At 37.4% G+C, this 17,326-nt stretch overlaps 1 protein-coding gene across 3 annotated transcripts; it reads left to right on the top strand.

Annotated features, from left to right (window-relative positions):
• Positions 3,269-17,039, top strand: C13H3orf38 (chromosome 13 C3orf38 homolog). Of its 3 annotated transcripts, XR_002337963.1 has the most exons (4): positions 3,269-3,830; positions 5,116-5,248; positions 6,568-6,806; positions 8,783-17,039. XR_002337963.1 is itself a non-coding variant. In XM_021070748.1 (3 exons), the coding sequence occupies exons 1-3, from the start codon at positions 3,704-3,706 to the stop codon at positions 9,353-9,355; spliced, it is 939 nt and encodes a 312-aa protein (XP_020926407.1). In that variant the 5' UTR covers positions 3,270-3,703; the 3' UTR covers positions 9,356-17,039. The 3 variants fall into 3 exon arrangements, 2 of the variants coding, with proteins under 2 accessions (XP_020926407.1, XP_020926408.1); XM_021070748.1 differs by lacking the exon at positions 5,116-5,248 and having other exon boundaries at positions 3,270-3,830; XM_021070749.1 differs by lacking the exon at positions 5,116-5,248 and having other exon boundaries at positions 3,284-3,830; positions 8,786-17,039.

Below are 17,326 nucleotides of genomic sequence, written 5' to 3'. Positions count from 1 at the left end.
ATTTGCACATACTACAATGTTATGCTTTGAAAAACACTATGAGAAAGTTACTAAAGCATTCTAGAGTTGAAATCTAGTATTTGCCATCTATGATTTATGGTCATATGATCTTAGACAAATAAATGTATTAAGATATTTAGATTGGAGTTCCCATCGTGGTGCAGTGGTTAACGAATCCGACTAGGAACCATGAGGTTGCGGGTTCGGTCCCTGCCCTTGCTCAGTGGGTTAACGATCCGGCGTTGCCATGAGCTGTGGTGTAGGTTGCAGACGCGGCTCGGATCCTGCATTGCTGTGGCTCTGACGTAGGCCGGTGGCTACAGCTCCGATTAGACCCTTAGCCTGGGAACCTCCATATGCCACGGAAGCGGCCCAAAGAAATAGCAAAAAGCAAAAAAAAAAAAAAAAAAAAGATATTTAGATAATGTTATTGGGGTTATCTAGACTTTGAATTTTTTTTTCTGAAATTTGAGGAATGCTGGGAAGCAAATATACTTTGAAGATAAATTAGATTGCTTTCACAGCATAATATAAGAACCATACTGATTTCAAAAATCATAACAGGCCAGAAGTTTGGGCTGTTTATCAATATTTGAAATGGAGGTAATCCAATACTACATGGAATAAAAACAAAAAACGGGAGAGGGGTTCCTGCCTTATTTATGGGTGCTGCACACTGGAGAAGAAATGGTTTCTGTTTTACTAAATTACTGTGTACCAGCTTACTTTTATATGTATTGCCTCTAATTATTAACCCAGAGGTATGAAGACTGCTTTTTAGACACCAAGGCTCAGAAAGGTTAAATAATTTGACTAATCACACAGCCAATAAATGAAAAGGTGGGACTGAAAAATCAGACTTTTTCCTCCCAAAACCACAATGCCACACAGATTCCATTCTGCCACGTGGTTTTCCTTATAAAAGTAGAGCATGAGTGGATCTAATATATCCAAATGGCGAGAGGTAGACTTGCCTGAGGATGTGATTTCAGAGACAAAAGATGAAGTCTGTAAGGACATGGCTGGTTGATTTTCATTTTCTTCTACTGGCAGTGATTCTTAACAGTGTGATCCCTGGAACAGGAGAGTAAGCATCACCTAAGAATTTTTTAGAAATATTAAATTTCTGATAAGGTGGGGGACCAGTCTGTCATTTAACAAATTCTCCAGGTGATTTTGATAGAGTTTGAAAGCCGCAGATCTAAAGCAAAGAGGTTCTTCATTATTTCCCTAGAAGGTAAACTATTAAATTCATAGAGCCCTCTTAGAAACTCAATTTCCAGGACATTTTTAAAAGTCCCCTTTTCAGAGGTATTTAAAATAAATATGTTGAATGAATGGGTATTTTAACAGGGCAAATACCCCCAAGTCACTCTAATCCAGAGAACTTTTTCTCAAAAAGTGTTCAGTAATTGAAACTACTAGAGTGCAATTAAAACAGCTCAAAGAAGTGTGGTGATCAGTTGTAGTCAAATTCTAGAATGCATCCCACTGAGCTCAGACTTCCTCACCGGTTAAAAGGGGAGAGCCATTCTTGCAAGGTTAAGAATTAAATCCATGGGAGTTCCCGTCGTGGCGCAGTGGTTAACGAATCCGACTAGGAACCATGAGGTTGCGGGTTCGGTCCCGGTCCTTGCTCAGTGGGTTAACCATCCGGCGTTGCCGTGAGCTGTGGTGTAGGTTGCAGACGCGGCTCGGATCCCGTGTTGCTGTGGCTCTGGCGTAGGCCGGTGGCTACAGCTCCGATTCAACCCCTAGCCTGGGAACCTCCATATGCCCCGGGAGCGACCAAGAAATAGCAACAACAACAAAAAGACAAAAGACAAAAAAAAAAAAAAAAAAAAAAAATTAAATCCATGAGGGGCCTGATACTGAGCCCTTTCTGTCATGATGTTACTAAATTTCTCTTCATGTTATGGCTCCTGTACTATCCTTGGCTCCAGCCAAAAATAGCCTCACAGTTTTATTCCATGCATTTTTTCACTACTGCTCTCTCTTACCTGTAATTCTTTTTCTGCCCCACTCCTCATTCTTTGCTTAATCTTTCTGGGCATCACCACACTCTTCAGAAAGCCTAATCTCTCTTGATAATTCCTGATTTCTCTATTGAAACCTATTTCCCCCAGTCTTTCTTCTCTCAGTAAATATCCACTCCAGTTGCTCAAACCAAAGCCTTGCGATAATCCCTAACTTGTCACATCCTCCACTCTCACCTAGGCTACTGTATTAGTCTTCTAGTTGGGTTCTCTGCCCTCTGGCAGTCTGTTGTGAACACCAGCAATTAAAATGATCCAGTTTGAAACAAGTCAGATCATGCTATTCCTCAGTTTAAAATCCTCCAATGGCCTTAATTCACTCGTTTATTCAAATATTTTATTGCATGTTTACTATGAGCCAGGCTTTGTAATAGGCAATGAAAAAAGAAGATAAAAACGCCTGGCTCACAGAATTCATATTCTACCAGGGGGCCAAAAACACAGTATAAATGCTAAACAGAAAAATTAAGTGGGTAGAGAAGATATCAGTAAGTTAGTTTAACCATGTTTTGAAAACTTAAAGACTGTATTTACAGTGTATTTTGTTACTGGTATTTAGCTGTGATATTAATAAAAAAAGTTAAACTTGCTCACCTGGATCTGCAGATGTGTACATTTCGCCTATTAACTGGCAATAATCTAATTAAATGTTAAATCTAAAATATAGCTAAAACAATCGAAGGAGACAGAACCAAGTGACAATGTGTCTTAAGTTCCCCTCTCATGAATGTGGCTGGCTGTCATACTAGTTAGCAGTAATAGCAAGAGCTAATATATACTGGTCTCTTCCCCGGCACCAGGCACAGTTCTTCGCCCCCCCTCCCGCCCCCGCAGCAACAACGCTATGAAGTAGGTATCTCTACTAGATCCACTTCCAGACAGAAAACTGGGGGACCAAAGAGCTTGCTTACAGTCACAGTAAATGACGGAATAAAACCCTGGCAGTCTGACGTCCAGTGTTCCCAACCTTACACTAAAGTCAAGCTCCCGAGGATTAGAAGGGAAGCCACAGACGAGCCCAGCATTTTGGAAAGTCAGCTGGAAGGCAGGCAGAAGTGGCAAATGACAGATGACGTTTCCCTTAAATCTTCCAAGTATAATGTTTTTCAAAACAAATTATTTTAACACAGAACTATGTAATTTTAGAATATGAAACTATAGGTCCACCCAACTCAGAAGTGGCTGCGGAGAACTTTCAAGTGCTCCGAGGGGCTGGGCCTGCGGGAGGGGAGGAGTTGCCTTCACTGGGCGGCCCAGCGGAATGACGGGAGTTCGCCGTGCGCGGGGCCGCCGTTCGCTTTCCACGCACCTGCGTAGCTCTGCCAGGCGCTCTTCTGGAGGAGGGTCTCTTGAAGAGCTCAGAGATTCGTTTTCCTTTGTGGAAGGTCAGTGTCCCTGGTGTAAACGCGGTGCTTCCTTAAAGTGAAGTCCCTGGGAATGCACTTAGTCCCAGCCAGCCCGGAACAACAGGTTGGAGCACGGCGTTTCCTGATCGCCCTCACTGACGATCACTTCCGCCCACGGGCCTGGAATACCCGAGGCCCTTTGGCGGCGAACTTAAGGAAAGACACTTCCGGTATCTGTTGCCTAGGCGCTGGCCCGGTGGGCCTGAGGGAAGCGACGTTCTTGGCGTCGTCTTCTCCACCCCCCTCTTCCTGGGGGTCGAGATGTCCGGGCTTAGTCATGCAGAGATGGAGGGCTGTCGTAACCTGCTCGGCCTGCTGAACAACGACGAAATCCTGGCCCTATGTGACACCATCACCAACCGCCTAGTGCAGCCTGAAGACCGCCAAGGTAAGGGTAGACCCTACTCCCCGAGGCGGCCGGCCCTTCCCACGCCTCCCCGGTCCCTAGCTTGCGGGAACGTGTGAGTGCAGGCCCTCCCGGGCCTTGCCTGCAGCCCGCCCGGGATCGCGCTGGTGCGGAACCTTAGGGGAATCAAGGCCACCGCGCTGCTCTGTGTCTTTGGAACCACGGTGCAGCCTGGGGTGGTCCCGCCGCGCCTAGGCCGTGGGGGAAGTGGAGGCGCTGAAAACGACGCAGCTTCCAGGTTTTAATCATTAAATGTTATGGGGCAAATGCTGCTTGTTTCGAGAATTCAAAGTTCGTGAATAGTGATTTTTTTTTTTTTTTTTTTTTTGGTAAAGATTTCAGTTGAGTCACGGTGTTTCCTTTTTCAGTTTCGTTTAGGAGTGTCAGCTGTTGCCAATTTTTTTCTACGTGCTTGGGAGAAGATACCATAAACACTTTGTATCAGTCTGCTACGTAAAATCACTGTTGTAAAAGAGCAGATAGTTTGAAGCCATGTCTCCTTTTGGATCCAGTTTTTTCTGAGATAATTCTGTGAACTAGGACTGAATTACTTTCAGAGCCAAATAAACATTTCAGTAGAGTAGGTTTGTTTCATGGATTAACTAACCCATATAAAAATTCAATGAGTAGTTTAATTGTATCATCTTGTATATTACCTAGCTAGTTTTATTTTAAATTTGCTGAGTTTTACTTTAAAATGTGTAAATTTCCGACTCATACTAGCGTATGACTTAAGTATCTACAAAAGACTTGCCTTTTAAAACTTTTTCTGCTTTTAAGTCGCTTTTACATTTTCGCCATTTAATAAGGTCATTCATTTGAAAGTGAACTATGAACATGAAACGAATAAATTTCTAATAACTCAGACCGAAAATAATTTTAGGCTTAAAGTAGTTCTTTAGCACTTACATAATCACCTTCTAATAATTTAGTGAATGTGAATTTAAAATCATAGTCTATAAAAATGCTGCATTTAATTGATGGTGGTTCTAAAAGCAAACAAGAAGAAACGAAACTACCCAGTACAAAAATGTTAAATGATTTGAAGTTATTTTTCAGAGAGGAAAAAAATAAGCACATGAAAAGATAGCTCTTTAGAAAGCAGTGAAATGAAAACCAAAAATATAGTGTCTTTTATATATACCAAATTGGCAAAAACATCTAAATTTCAGGTGTTGTTGCTTTTGTGAAGTCAGTCTTTGACCATTACTGGGGAGTGTAAATTAGAACACTACTTTGGAAAACAAGTTTGATATTTATCTTCCAGAATGGGAAGACTGCCTACCCGAGCTTCTCAGACTTGAATATGCCTATAAATCTCTCAGGATCTTGTTAAAATTCAGTCTGATTGAGTAGTTTTGGAGTGGGCCCAGAAGTTCCACATTTCTAACAAGTTCCAGGTAATACTCATGTTGCTCCGCCCCTCTGTGCTGGGAGACAGATATGGAAATGTTCAAAAGTAACAGTGTTTGCAATTGGATACACAGGATAAGTCTAACAAAAGGATACCTTGGGGTATAGTCATATACCTGTGGTACAGCACTGAAAATGAATTAACTACAGCTGTGTCTGTCCACATAATTAATCTCAAACATTAAGCTAATTACAAAAGACTATTGATGGATTAGATTTATAGACTAGTTTGAAAAACACTGTATTGTGTAGAGATATAGTTATGCTGTACATGTATAAAAAAATTGAGGGAGCGATAAACACCATTTAGGGTAGCAGCTTCATGGGAGGTGAGTGAGGAGAGAGGGAATAGCACGGTAGGGAGAGGTAAAAACAAAGGCCTCAGAATTCCTGTCGTGGCGCAGCGGAAACGAATCCGACTAGGAACCATGAGGTTGCAGGTTCAATCCCTGGCCTCACTCACTTGGTTAAGGATCCAGTGTAACTGTGAGCTGTGGTGTAGGTTGGAGACACGGCTCAGATCTGGCATTGCTATGGCTGTAGTATAGGCTGGCGGCAACAGCTGCGATTAGACCCCTAGCCTGGAAACCTCCCTATGCCACAGGTGTGGCCCTAAAAAAAAAAAAAAAAAAAAAAAAGATAAATAATAAAGGCCTCAGAGATACTAGTAATTCCTATGTCTTAAGTTATGTGGTGTGTACATAGGAGTTCATTTTATTGCCATCCTGTATACCTTATATGTTAAACAATAATCTTTAGTCTGTTGTTTAAAATAAATTCTTTAAAAATAAGAGAGAATACAAATTTTGCTTTTGCCACTTCTTAGAAGTATTTACATAATGTATTCTTGACTTTCATTATCTGTAGAGTGAGAAGATTGAACTGAAAGCTCTTGCACACTTTTTGCACTTTAAAGTTATCTATTGTAATTTTACTTATTTATAAGGATTAAGAATAAATTTGGGTCCACTGACCTACTAGACTTCCTCTTATTCAAATTTTCTCTCAAAATACAACCACTCTTTTTTTTAAAAGTAAGTGCTTACATTTACAATCTCTTGAGAGAAGTGAAAGGAAGGAGGAAGTTTAGATACAGAAATTTACAGAAGTTACAGCATAAAGAAATTTTTTTAAAACCTCAAACCTGACAATCTACTTCTCGGCTTTTTAAAGTGATAACCATCTCATACAAAAGCTTATGCCATGGCAAGAATTTATAAATATTATTTGATAGAGTTTTTGCTGACCGTGAACAAATTTACAAGTGATTCATAATTTTCTATTAATCTTTACAATTTTCTTCTAGATGCCATTCGTGCAATATTAGTGTACAGTCAAAGTGTAGAAGAACTTTTGAAACGTAGAAAAGTCCACCGCGAAGTCATATTTAAGTACTTGGCAACACAAGGGGTTATTATACCTCCAGCTACAGAAAAACACAATCTTATTCAGCATGCAAAGGATTACTGGAAAAAACAATTACACTGGAAATTGAAGGAAACACCAGAGCCAGTTAAGACAGAGGACGTTAGAGTCTTTGAACAGGTAAAATCGATCTTATGGTCATATCCTAAACCGTAGTTCTGAGTAAAAATCTCTAGATAAACCTAGATTGGGGTGAAATGGTTGTTTTATTTTTTGTAATTCTAGCTTTACTTTATATCTTTTGCATCCTAAAGAGCAGTTAAGCATCTGAGATCAATTATATTTAATATTTAGTAATGTTTATATAATATTCTATTGATACGTGAGAAAAAAATGGGAGTTCCCGTAGTGGCGCAGTGGTTAACAAATCCGACTAGGAACCGTGAGGTTGTGGGTTCAATCCCTGGCCTTGCTCAGTGGGTTAAGGATCCGGCGTTGCCGTGATCTGTGGTGTAGGTCACAGACGAGGCTCGGATCTCACGTTGCTGTGGCTGTGGCGCAGGCCAGTGGCTACAGCTCCAATTGGACCCCTAGCCTGAGAACCTCCATGTGCTGCGGGAGCGGCCCTAGAAAAAGGCAAAAAGACCAAAAAAAAAAAAAAAAAAATGTTTTCTATCTCTTTAGCAGATGAGGACTATTAATTTTTAAAGAGCGGATAAACTATAGGATCTACTGAATTTTAATTTACCCCGTGGTTCTCTAATTTTTTTCCCCCACTTTAAAAAAATACTATTGTAAGTCCTTTCTCATTTTGAAGATTTTCTTTGGTATTAAGTGGCAAAAATTTCATGAAAGAAACGTAGATTTATTTATTTTTTAAATTTTTTAGCTAGAAAAAATCTTATTTTAGTAATTTTCTCCATTTGACATTGGCTGTTCCTGTTTCTTTGGTGTATCTCCACTGTACATTTTAGATATTGTGTAAATATTTAAATATCAATTGAATCTTTAGGTAATTTGCAGTTTTTAATTAGACTACATACCTCTTTGAATTAATGGGGTTTTACAGTGAGAGATGCTTACCATCACATTAGGAAAAGGTCTTCCAAGGGCTTCCTTAAGGTACTGAAAAGAATGTTGACTTTGAAATCATATAGATATGACTTCAAATTAGAGTCTGCTGTATACTAGGTGTAAATGAACAAGTAAGGTCCTGAACCTTGTTTTCTTTATAAAATGGGCATAACAGGAGTTCCCGGCGTGGCACAGTGGTTAACGAATCCAATTAGGAACCACGAGGTTGTGGGTTTGATCTCTGGCCTTGCTCAGTGGGTTAAGGATCCGGCATTGCCGTGAGCTGTGGTGTAGGTCGCAGATGCGGCTCGGATCCTGAGGTTGCTGTGGCTGTGGCGTAGGCCAGTGGCTACAGCTCTGATTAGACCCCTAGCCTGGTAATCTCCATATGCCACAGGAGCGGCCCTAGAAAAGGCAAAAAGGCAAAAAAAAAAGGCATATCAGGAATAATTCTGTCATAAGGCTTATGAAGATAAATGGAACTAGTACTGAAATGCCATGTACTGTGCCCAGTAAATACAGTACCTTTGGTCTAAATGAGGTACTGTGCTCTGGAATACACAATTGAACATAAAATCTAACCTATCAGGTATATTTTTGTAATTATTTCCTTTGGGAAAAATAGTATAAAATTAATCCTAATTCTAGAAAATACCCTGTTTCATTCATTAGAAGTTCTCTGTTTAAAGACTTATTAATTAATCCACAAAGTGTACCCACAGTTAAAGAAAATGCTATGTAAATCATTATTATTGACTCTTTCTTCATGCTGATATTTCAAGAGATTTTGTTGAACCTTAATTTCTTAGCAGAATTTTCAGAAGTTTAAGCTAAGAAATTCTAAAATGATTTTTCCCCTTTTTGAGAAAAAGTTTACTGGGCATGATGGATTTATATTTTATTTATCTGTTTTTTGTGTGTCTTTTTAGGTCTCCACCCACAGCATGTGGAAGTTCCCAGGCTAGGAGTTGAATTGGTGCTACATCTGTGGCCTGCACCACAGCACAGCAATGTCAGATCCATCAGAGCCGTGTCTTCGACCTACACCACAGCTCACAGCATATTTTATTTATCTTAATCAGCAGGAAAAAGAAGATAAAAAAGCTGAAAAGATTGATTTTCGTCGATTAGGTGAAGAATTCTGTCACTGGTTCTTTGAACTTCTTAATTCTCAGAATCCTTTTCTGGGACCACCTCAAGATGAATGGGGGCCACAGCACTTCTGGCATGATGTCAAGCTTAGGTTTTATTATAACACATCTGAACAAAATGTGATAGACTACCATGGAGCAGAAATTGTGAGCCTTCGTTTGCTGTCACTAGTGAAAGAAGAATATCTTTTTCTCAGTCCCAACCTAGATTCCCATGGACTGAAATGTGCTTCTTCTCCCCATGGTCTAGTTATGGTTGGAGTTGCTGGGACTGTCCACCGAGGGAACACTTGTTTGGGCATTTTTGAACAAATTTTTGGACTCATCCGCTGCCCTTTTGTGGAGAATACTTGGAAAATCAAATTTATCAACCTGAGAATTATTGGAGAGAGTTCCCTTGCTCCTGGAACATTAACGAAACCAGCTATTACACTTGAACCAAGCGATCTAGAAGCCTTTTATGATATAAACAGTTTATGTGGTCCAGTGAAGTACGACTTGTAAGGCAGGCATTGGATAGTGGGACTGGAGACCAAGCTTTATCTAGTGGAAATGAGGCAGTGTTGAACAAAAGAAAACTAATAACAGGCCTTAAAGCATTGAGTACTGTATGTCAGTCTGAAAAATCTCTACAGAAATTCTTCCAAATACTACATCAGTAATGTCTAAGTGATTTCAGATTCGGGGATTGACATATTTTAGTTGAAATGTCTTTATTGACAACAGGCCAACATATTTTGTGAATACTTGCCTCTTTCTACCTGAGCTGCAGCAAATGTTTGAAAGTTTCATCCAATTTGTCAAATAAATCCTACTTTAGATGTTATAACTACGGTGTGCCTTAGAAACCAGTTAATATTTTCATTGTACTTACTGGATATTCTCCTAATATCTGTACTTTTCATGTGGGGGGAAAAATTGTGTTCAAGGCTTCCCCTTTTAAGTTTTTCTTAGTTACTCTTACCTAAATCTGGATAATTTGACAAATGCATCTTATAACATTATTGCTTAAGAAGTAATACATATTTTAGAGATGTTTAATGTAAACTCACTTCTCATTTTAGAAACCTTGAATGACATATCTATACAAAAAGTCCAGTGATTTAGTTGGTGGAGCAAAATTTAACTTGCCTTTTTAAATATTAGAGGGACATTTTTCAAAATTATCTATTGTTGTCCAAGCTAAATATTTTAACAATCTGCAACATTTTCTGAAATATTTTGGGCAATGATAACGTGCTGTTCTCAAAAAGCAGACCTTTTTCTTATCTAAGGCTTCAGCTAACAGTTTTATAAAGCATTTTATTATACACCATAAAGAAAACATACTGTTGACATTTTTTAAAGTTCCTAACTTAAATTACTTTTTTTTTTTCCTTTTGAATGACATTGGAGAAAGGGACCCCCCCCCAAAAAAATACCAAGATATACTCTAACATCATAAAGTTATTAGAATTTTTTCACCTCTAATTTGTTTTACTAGATTTGAGTTACAAAGTTAAATTGCCAGATTACACAGTTGGCTTTCAAGTTTAAATTCCTCATCACCCAGCACCTACTTGCTGAATCTGAATTTAGTTAGGAATTTCAATTACAAAAATGCCTTTTGGAAAAAAATTCAGCTGGGAAATGTGACGAGGTATTGTGCATATTAATTTTTTAATTTTAATTCTGTTCGTGATCATCTAGGGTAACAGAACATTTTGGAGGTGGGAGGAAAAATTTCATTTGGGGTTTTTTTTTAAATGCCATGCCTCTAATGAGTAGTACAAGTTGATATGTCTTAAAATAAGAACTTAATAAAGAAGGGAAATCCCTTTTGTCTGTTGTAAGAATTGTGTATTGTTTAGATTTAAACCCAAGTTATCTTTTTCTTTAAGCTTGAAATATTATCATAACATGCAGTTGATAAATATCCTAAGGAAAGGATGAAATATAAAACTATTCTCATCTGTTTTCTTTGTGCTATTGATGTCAAATACTGCAGAAATAATAGTGAAGATGCTCAGTATGGGCAGAAATTGCCTATAGATATCTTCAGTATTGAAATTTTGAACGTGTAACACTCAAGTAAGGCCGCATGTTCTTTTAATCATCCTTAAAAATCTGAAGTCTTTCTGATAGACTAAATGAGGTTAAAAGCTGTATTTTATTTCCTTTGAGTCCCCACAGCTGGGTACACAGTACGAACTAATGTCTTAAATGAATGGGTGAATGAATGAGCAAAAGAAGCTTACACACTGTATAAGACACTTTTTTGCATATGGATTTTCTTTGGTTCTGGTCATTAGTGATTTTTTGGGGGGGGGGGTCATAGCATCTGTTTGAATTTAATATACAGATATATAAACTCATAGGCCCCAAACTAAGATTAGGATAAAATTTAACTTTCCATTAAAATTTTCTGACATTCAAAAGTCAAAGGTCAGAGAAGGATATACTGGAGGGCCCTAAGATACAATAAATCCTTACAGGGGAAGTGTATACTTCTATTCAGAGAGAAGACCTAGCGGAATTGGGAATTGTTTACGAAGCTTAAAGTTTGGTCGGGTCTTGAGAAGGTCCGAAGGCACAATGCAGATTGAGCACTACTTTTACTACCACCCACTGCTTGGTTTATGTTAGGGAATGGCAGGGCATGCAGCTGTGGCTCTTATTTCCTTACACTCAGCTGGTATTTGTGAAGTTTGTGGAGTCAAGTAATAAAGAATACACATAATTCATTGTAATTGGATGGTCAAACTAGGGGACATCTGGGCTTAAAATTAATAGTTGGATTGTGGGATGTTTTACTAGTATCTAGAATACCACAAAACATTTAATGGTTTTTAACTAAAATACCAAATAGGAAAAAAGCCATCTCTAATTTATTAAATCAACTTGAAACAACAGGAAAATGTTCTTGGGTTTTCAGAAAGGAAACATTTTATGCTAAAGGCAGGCCAGTTAGCTAGTTACAGTAAGCAATTGTAACAGCACCAGAAAAAGATTTAAAGAATAGTGGTTTAATTAAATTTAAAAAGGTAATCAGAAACATTGTGTTTTAACAAAATGGCTCTTAGGGCTTAAAAGATCAAAATTGAACGAAAACCCTATCTTAACACTTTTTTTCAGCATCTGTTTTCACAAATGTAAGTGCCCTTTTCTCCACCCTTTTTTTCCCCTTTTTTTTCTTGGTGAAAGTTCCCAAGTCAAGGATTGAACCGGAGCCACAGCAGTGACAATACCAAGTCCTTAACCCACTGGGCTACCAGGGAACACTTGTTCACTATATTTTAATTTGGGCTGTAGGGGATGGTCATTGACCGTTTGAAAAATGAGAGCTGTGTTCTTTTTGCATATAGTATTAGGATTTTTGTATATTTCATTCATGGACTTCCCTAAAGCACATCTGTGAGTCCTATAGGGATCCTCATACTCCATATTCAAATCCTGCCTTAATCATTTTATTTCTCCCAGACTATTATTCTACTGTATTAAAAATTAAAATTATTTTTTAACACAGTGTCCTTGCAAGAGTCCTTAAGCTAGATGGAGGGCTGAATCTTAATGAAAGAATAGTCTCTAGCAAATTTGTTAGTTTATGATAGTTAACTTGTGTATTTTATTTTTCAGTAGATTCTAGATAACAAGAAAAAAAACCTGAAATACTGTCAAGTGAAATGAAATATTCAGAATTCACTTTTTTTGACAAGTTTAATGAACATACTTTGAAGAAAGTGATAAAAATGAAAAAAAAATAAGTAATGTTCTCAAGATCTTTACAAAACTTTATCCTAAGATGTTTATTTGATAATGATTGTATATTGCTAATTCTGATGAAAGATTTGAAAAAAACAAGCATTTCTTCTGCTGGTTCTATATTTGTGATCACCTACCTACACCCCTCCCTCCCCAACCCTATTTTTTAACCTTTGTATATAGCCAATTTGAATGCAGGTAGCACAGCTGCAGTGCTGGGAAACACAACTTTCTGGATCTGGGTTCTCTTCAAGTTTATATGCATATTATTTTTTGAGCACCTACAATCTGGAAGTCACCAAACCAAGCGCAAGATAAAATACATCAATAGGTTATTTACTTCTCACGTTGAATTCAGATCTCAGTGTCTGGTTTAGAGATCTTAAAGTGAGAACCAGATTAGGCCCTTTGCTAGAGTTGGAAGGAAAATATTCCAGAACTGTATCAGAGAGCATTAAAAATCCTTTCAACCTTATTTTTTCTAGTTTGAACCTTTCTTAGTCTTTCATTTAAGAGTTAATAATAGAATTGTGATTTTGAGTTATGATGGGGCCCAAAATATTAACTTGGAAACTCCACAATTACTTGTATTAGTCATGAAATGTTAATAGAATTACTGGCCTAATCTCATTTACCTTTTCAGTGAGTCATTTAATGAGGGTTCTTTTTTTTTTTTTTTTGTCATTTTGTAATGAGGGTTCTTTTGTTAGTAGTTTTCATCTTCAGTTTTTAGATACCCTAGTTGTCAAGTAGGAAATTAGTTATATTTGAATTAATGAATTTAAGGATTGACGGGATCTCCTGCTGCCCACTGCCAGCTGTTACTTATCTGATGTGATGTTTTCTGAACAACAACAAAAAATTTAGAAAAGCCTTTGCAAGCATTTAGTTTCCTAAACTTTGCTTTTCCATCCCTTCTATCTTTAACTATAGGAATAATTAGTATCAATTGTTCTAAAATTGTTACATGTTCTAAAATTGTTACATGTAATATATTTTTGCTTACCTAGATGGTGTATTCCTAGAACTGGTGATTCTTACTATTTCACAACCTTTTCCCCCCATGCCTTGCATAGGATAAATAATAGCTAAATTTGGAGAGCTTATATGGCAGTTACTTTTTGGCACATGATGCATATATTCATTCAGTCCTATTCATAGCTGAATGTGGCAGATGCCATTCATAATTCTTCCCAAGCTTTCAGAGCTACTGGTAGAGCCCAGGTTTTAGAGCCTGAGAGCCATGTGGTAACTGGTACATTATATTGCCTCTTATATACAGTAGATTTTTGAGGAATCCTTTTTGACTAGTTGTCATTTGCTGGTGCATATTTTCAAAGGAAAGGTGCCCTTAATTTGAGTTGTTTTATCTCAAGTTAAGTGGGAATGTTAATACATTCTGTATCTCCTTATACATCTTAAGATGGCTCATTTAGTAATTTAAGACTACTTGAAGATAGACAATATTCCTGATGAGAAAAAATAAATTGAATAATTGGGAAAGAAAATATGTGCAGTTTACATCAAATCTCTTCAACTCACTATGTCACCACAATCTCTATTCCTCTTTCCTTCCTGTTTGTGACTTTCAGCCTCAAAAATAGTCTTTGTTTTACACAGTTTCTTGTCATGTCTAGATGCAGCGTATTTCCGGTACTGTTTTCTATTTCAATGCTGTGATTAGACCCTCTCTATCTACACCTTGACTTACATAATTTCCTATTTTTTGCTTTAATATTTCCTACATATCCATGACATCCATTTTCTTTAGGTACAGCTTTCATCATATTTCCATGTTCCTCTCAGTGCTGTTATATTACCTCCAAAAATAAAATCCAAATTTCATAATTTTTTTTAATCACTCTCTAGCTTTGATTCCATTCTTTTTCATACGTGGTTTGGTCCAGCTGACATCTACTGCTAGGTAGTCTTTGTATTTATCCTGTGCTTATTCAGCCCTCTGCTTTTATTGGCAAGGACCCACAATTTTAGAATTTCATTTTTTTGTTTTGCAGACAGACTAATACTATAGAAAGAAAAGGACCTTGATTGAAATTGAGTTTAAAAACTGGAAATTTCTTCAATACGTCAGGCTTTTTTTTGCTTAAGAGTTTTGTAGACATTGTCTAGGATAATCTTCCCCCAGCTTTTTCGTGGCTGCTTCGTTTTCACCTTTGAAGAGTTGGCTTAAATGTTTCTCCTTTCTAAGTGGACCCTCTTGTTAAATTACCAAAACACCTTGTTTGTTTCAGTTTTTAGCACTTTAGATGTTCTTGTTAACTGATTTTCCTTGCTATATTTTAAGCTGAGAGTGGGGATTTAACTGTTTTAATTTCCTTGTATTTCCATTGCTTTGCACAAAGACTAGGTATTCAGTTATTAAAAATATAAGTAAGGGCACCATACCAGTTTATATTCAGAGCCTCATATATATTTCTGGTCCTTTGACTATCTGCCAAAGATAATGCCTAGCATATATATTAGATACCAAGAAATATTTGTTGAATGAATAAGGCCAAACTTATCTTCTTGAATAATGATATCTGAACTCAAATTAACAACACTCTTTGGTAAATGGAATTACTAAAGTCTTATGCTTTTGTAAAAGATAACTGAGGTCCTAGAAGTTAAATAATGTGCTGAAGTGCACATAGTTTTGTTGTAGAGATTTTTTCCTCTGGCTTTTATTTTTTAAACTACAAAGCCTATGTTTTTTTCTTGGCACTTTATTTCTAGTCTGACTACTCCTACTTCCTTTATTTTGAAAGAATTTAAACTGTAATCCACAATTTCTTCACAAGTAAAAATGAAGCAGGTGATTTCTAAGGTCTGCTAGAATTCTGAAGTTACTTGATCTTGTGATTGTATGCCTTCTGAGCAACTTCAAAGATGTTACTTTTTTTTTTTTTTTTTTTTTTTTTTTTTGTCTTTTCCAGGGCTGCAGTGGTGGCATATGGAGGTTCCCAGGCTAGGGGTCTAATCAGAGCTGTTGCTGCTGGCCTACACCAGACCTGAGCTGTGTCTGGGACCTACACCACAGCTCACGGCAACGCCGGATCCTTAACCCACTAAGGTCAGGGATTGAACCCGAAACCTCATGGATCCTAGTTGGATTCATTAACCACTGATCCACAAAGGGAACACCAAAGATGTTGCTTTTAAATGAACTTGTAGTTCATTGTTAAGGATATTATTATTTTGTTTCCTCATAATTCATACTCATTGAAAAATACACTTCTTATTCTTTGTTTTTTCCAGACACTTGAAAGGATATGAGTGTAGTGTGTATGTGTATCTATTTACAGAGGAAATAAAAGATAAAGGGGAAAAATGTATGAAGCCTTTAAAATACTCCTACTTTTTTTTTTTTTTTTCTCGTCTTTTTAGGGCCACACCCATGGCATATGGAAGTTCCCAGGCTGGGGTCCATTTGGAGCTGTAGCTACCGGCCTGTGCCACAGCCATAGCAATACCAGATCTGAGCTGCCTCTGTGACCTACACACAGCTCACAGCAAAGCCAGATCCTCAACCCACTGAGGGAGGCCAGGGATTGAACCCACATCCCCATGGATACTAGTCCCTCATGGTTAGTAGTCAGGTTCATTGCTGCTGAGCCATGATGGGACTCCCAAAATACTGTTCTACTTTCTAATCACTAGAAATGCTTCAGTTGTTTTTAAAATTACTGCTCTGTAAAACTTTATAGCTTTGTTGCATATGGTTAAAATATATTTCCATATTTTAATCAAGAAAAGAATTTGATAGAAGGCAAAATTATAGACTACTAGTAAACCCTAGTAAAAATAAAGGTATTAATCAAATAATGATTATTCCCTCCAAGAGATTGAGTAATAGGAGTTGCAAATATTTAAGAGTGACACTGGAGATAAGTGGCAGATTTGGGATAGAATTTTTCTGTAGAAAGAATGGCCCTCAATGGATATGGTGTTTAAGGTCATTGAAAATTATTCCAGGAAGTGTAATGGAAAACCTTTGTTTAGTAGACAGGGGGTTTTGCTGTAATGACTGCACTGATTGGAGAAGTACAGCTTTGTGATAAAGTTTAGAGTGCAGAAACAAGGTAATGATAAAAAATTTACGCATGTCAGAGGCTTTAATGTTCAAACTACTAACAAAGCAATCATCAAATCATTGAACATAAATTGCTAGGGATTAAGAAATTGTAGAATAAGCCATATTTTCATTCTAAGAGCAACCTTATATTAGAGCAAGAGTTTAGGTAGGACTGAAAGTGATTTACATAACAATGTTTTTAAATATTCTTTGAATTTGGTAGACATTTATTGAGCACTTAGTATGTACCAGGTATTTTAACAGAAGATTCTTGGTACATAAAATAGCTTACTGTTTGTAGTTTATGTATTTCTTCTCACTTTAATTTGTATAAAATAATGTTTACTGTTTAATAAAGAATTTTTTTAGAAAGTGCTTCTCTGTGTTCTCTCATTAACGCCCTCTTAATACTATAACCATTGCCATCTTTTGGTGCTTAACCTGAATTATAGATAGAAGTCCTAACCTTTAGATTAGAGCAGTGTTGCGAAAAGAATGAAAACTGGAGTTCCCGTCGTGGTACAGTGGTTAACAAATCTGACTAGGAACCATGAGGTTGCGGGTTCCATCCCTGGCTGCTCAGTGTCTTAAGGATCCGGCGTTGCCGTGATCTGTGGTGTAGGTTGCAGATGCGGCTTGGATCCCGTGTTGCTATGGCT

Source organism: Sus scrofa, chromosome 13, assembly GCF_000003025.6.
Source record: "Sus scrofa isolate TJ Tabasco breed Duroc chromosome 13, Sscrofa11.1, whole genome shotgun sequence".
Classification (NCBI taxonomy): domain Eukaryota; kingdom Metazoa; phylum Chordata; class Mammalia; order Artiodactyla; family Suidae; genus Sus; species Sus scrofa.
Note: the sequence above shows the minus strand (reverse complement) of the source record. Positions and strands in the feature narration are given on the sequence as shown.